We start from the raw sequence: 1767 nt of genomic DNA on the forward strand, positions 1-1767 counted from the left end.
ATGTGTAAATTCAGCTCTTGCACTACGTGCATCCTTATATTTTGAGTACTTTTCCCCACTTGTTGGTAACCTAGTTACCTCGGCTATCCGTTCCTATGTAACGACCACTCTCAAACCTTTTACCTGAGATTCTCCATTTGAAAGTGTGTGGGTAAATTCCCTCACAATTTCTTCATTAAACTCAGTCAGCTTTAAAAAATAATCCATCCATCCACTGTTCTTGAATATTGGTTCACAATCCTGGTCCTGAAGAAGAACTTCATGGATTGTCGGCTCATGTCGAACAAGTGGACCACCCATTGCAGTGATAACACTTTCAACTCTATAATGACATAAATCTGCTCAGTTTTTGCACTAAGTTCTACACTATAGCATACTCAATGTGCCTTTACTTGGTCGGAACCTAGCTGCAGTCTTAAAATAACTCTAAGCAAACAGACAAGCAAAATGCAAGATATCACCTCAAAATAGAAATTTGAAAAATAAAATGCAATCCAAGAGGACATCAAAGTTATATGCTAGAGTAATTATCAGTGTACTCCCCCCCAACCTAAGGCTTAACAGGTGTCCACACATGCGAAGGAGGATCGAGAAAGGACAGTATGCAAAATATCATAATTAGAGTTAATATGGTTTAAGTATATACATGCAACAAAAATAAATACACATGATCGTACCTAACATCACGCGAGTATGACTGTAGCTTGAAGATATTTGAGCCACCATGCATGGAAAATGATGTGAAAATGGATGGAGTGAAAGGAAAGAAATGAGTGAGTACGGAATGTAATATTTATTATGCAGAAAACTACTCCCGCCAGATGTGGAAGTATTTATTATGATCATGCAACAAAGATATTAAAATGGATTGGTGATGGCAAAGCCATCAGTAGTGGCTGCAGGAATCCCAACATGCTTGGCAGTGGAAAACTACCACAGGAAGTCATCTTTGCTCAGAGGTTTATGGTATAGGCACAACCGATGACCGTTGACTAGCAATTTAAACTTAACAAGATCTATTGTAGATAATCTAACAGCACCGTTAGAAAATGTTTCAATTATTTCATAAGGTCCTAACCACCATGTCTGTAATTTTTCCAAATTATCTTTATACCTGGAATCATAGAGAAGAGCCCAATCTCCTGGCTGGAATGATTTTTCCTTGATATAGCGATCATGCCACTTCATGCGCTGGTTTTGAACAGATTCAGTATGTTGCAAGGTGGACTTCCTTATCTCATCTAAAGCATTAAGTTGCAGGAGCCTTTCTTCTTGTGTTGCAGAAAGATTCATATCTAAGGAAATAGTTGTTCTCAAAGTTTTATGTTCAAAATCAACAAGCATCATTGCTTTTGTCCCATATACCATTTCAAATGGTGTAAACCCTATTGTAGTTTCCCAGGTGGTTCTATAAGCCCATATAGCTTCAAATAGTTTGATAGACCAGTCTTTTATGTTGAGTGCTACTATTTTGGTCAATATTGATTCAAGCTCCTTGTTAGTAATCTTTGCTTGGCCATTAGCCTATGGATGATAAGGAGTGGATTTCCTATGCCTGACATTGTATTCATTAACTAAGGCTGTGATCGGAGTCAAAGTGAACTGTGCCCCTTGATCTGTCACTATTTCTCTAGGAACTCCATACCGAGTGAAGATTTCTTCATATAAAAATTATGCTACCTTATTATCTCTGGCATGCTTGAAGGCTTTGACCTCTACCCATTTAGTAACATAGTCAGTACAAACAAGAATGTAGGAGCGACCGTT

At 38.0% G+C, this 1767-nt stretch overlaps 1 protein-coding gene across 1 annotated transcript; it reads right to left on the bottom strand.

Moving 5' to 3' along the window:
• Window positions 1-930: 930 nt before the first annotated feature.
• On the bottom strand, window positions 931-1368 carry LOC131055043 (uncharacterized). The gene has a single exon (XM_057989653.2). It carries the CDS (start codon window positions 1366-1368, stop codon window positions 931-933), a length of 438 nt encoding a protein of 145 aa, XP_057845636.2.
• Window positions 1369-1767: the final 399 nt, after the last annotated feature.

This window comes from Cryptomeria japonica, chromosome 5, assembly GCF_030272615.1.
Source record: "Cryptomeria japonica chromosome 5, Sugi_1.0, whole genome shotgun sequence".
In the NCBI taxonomy this organism is placed as follows: domain Eukaryota; kingdom Viridiplantae; phylum Streptophyta; class Pinopsida; order Cupressales; family Cupressaceae; genus Cryptomeria; species Cryptomeria japonica.

Excerpts from the sequence above, each read along its gene's own strand:
- LOC131055043 (XM_057989653.2), bottom strand. The coding sequence starts at position 1,368 with ATGGTATATGGGACAAAAGCAATGATGCTTGTTGATTTTGAACATAAA.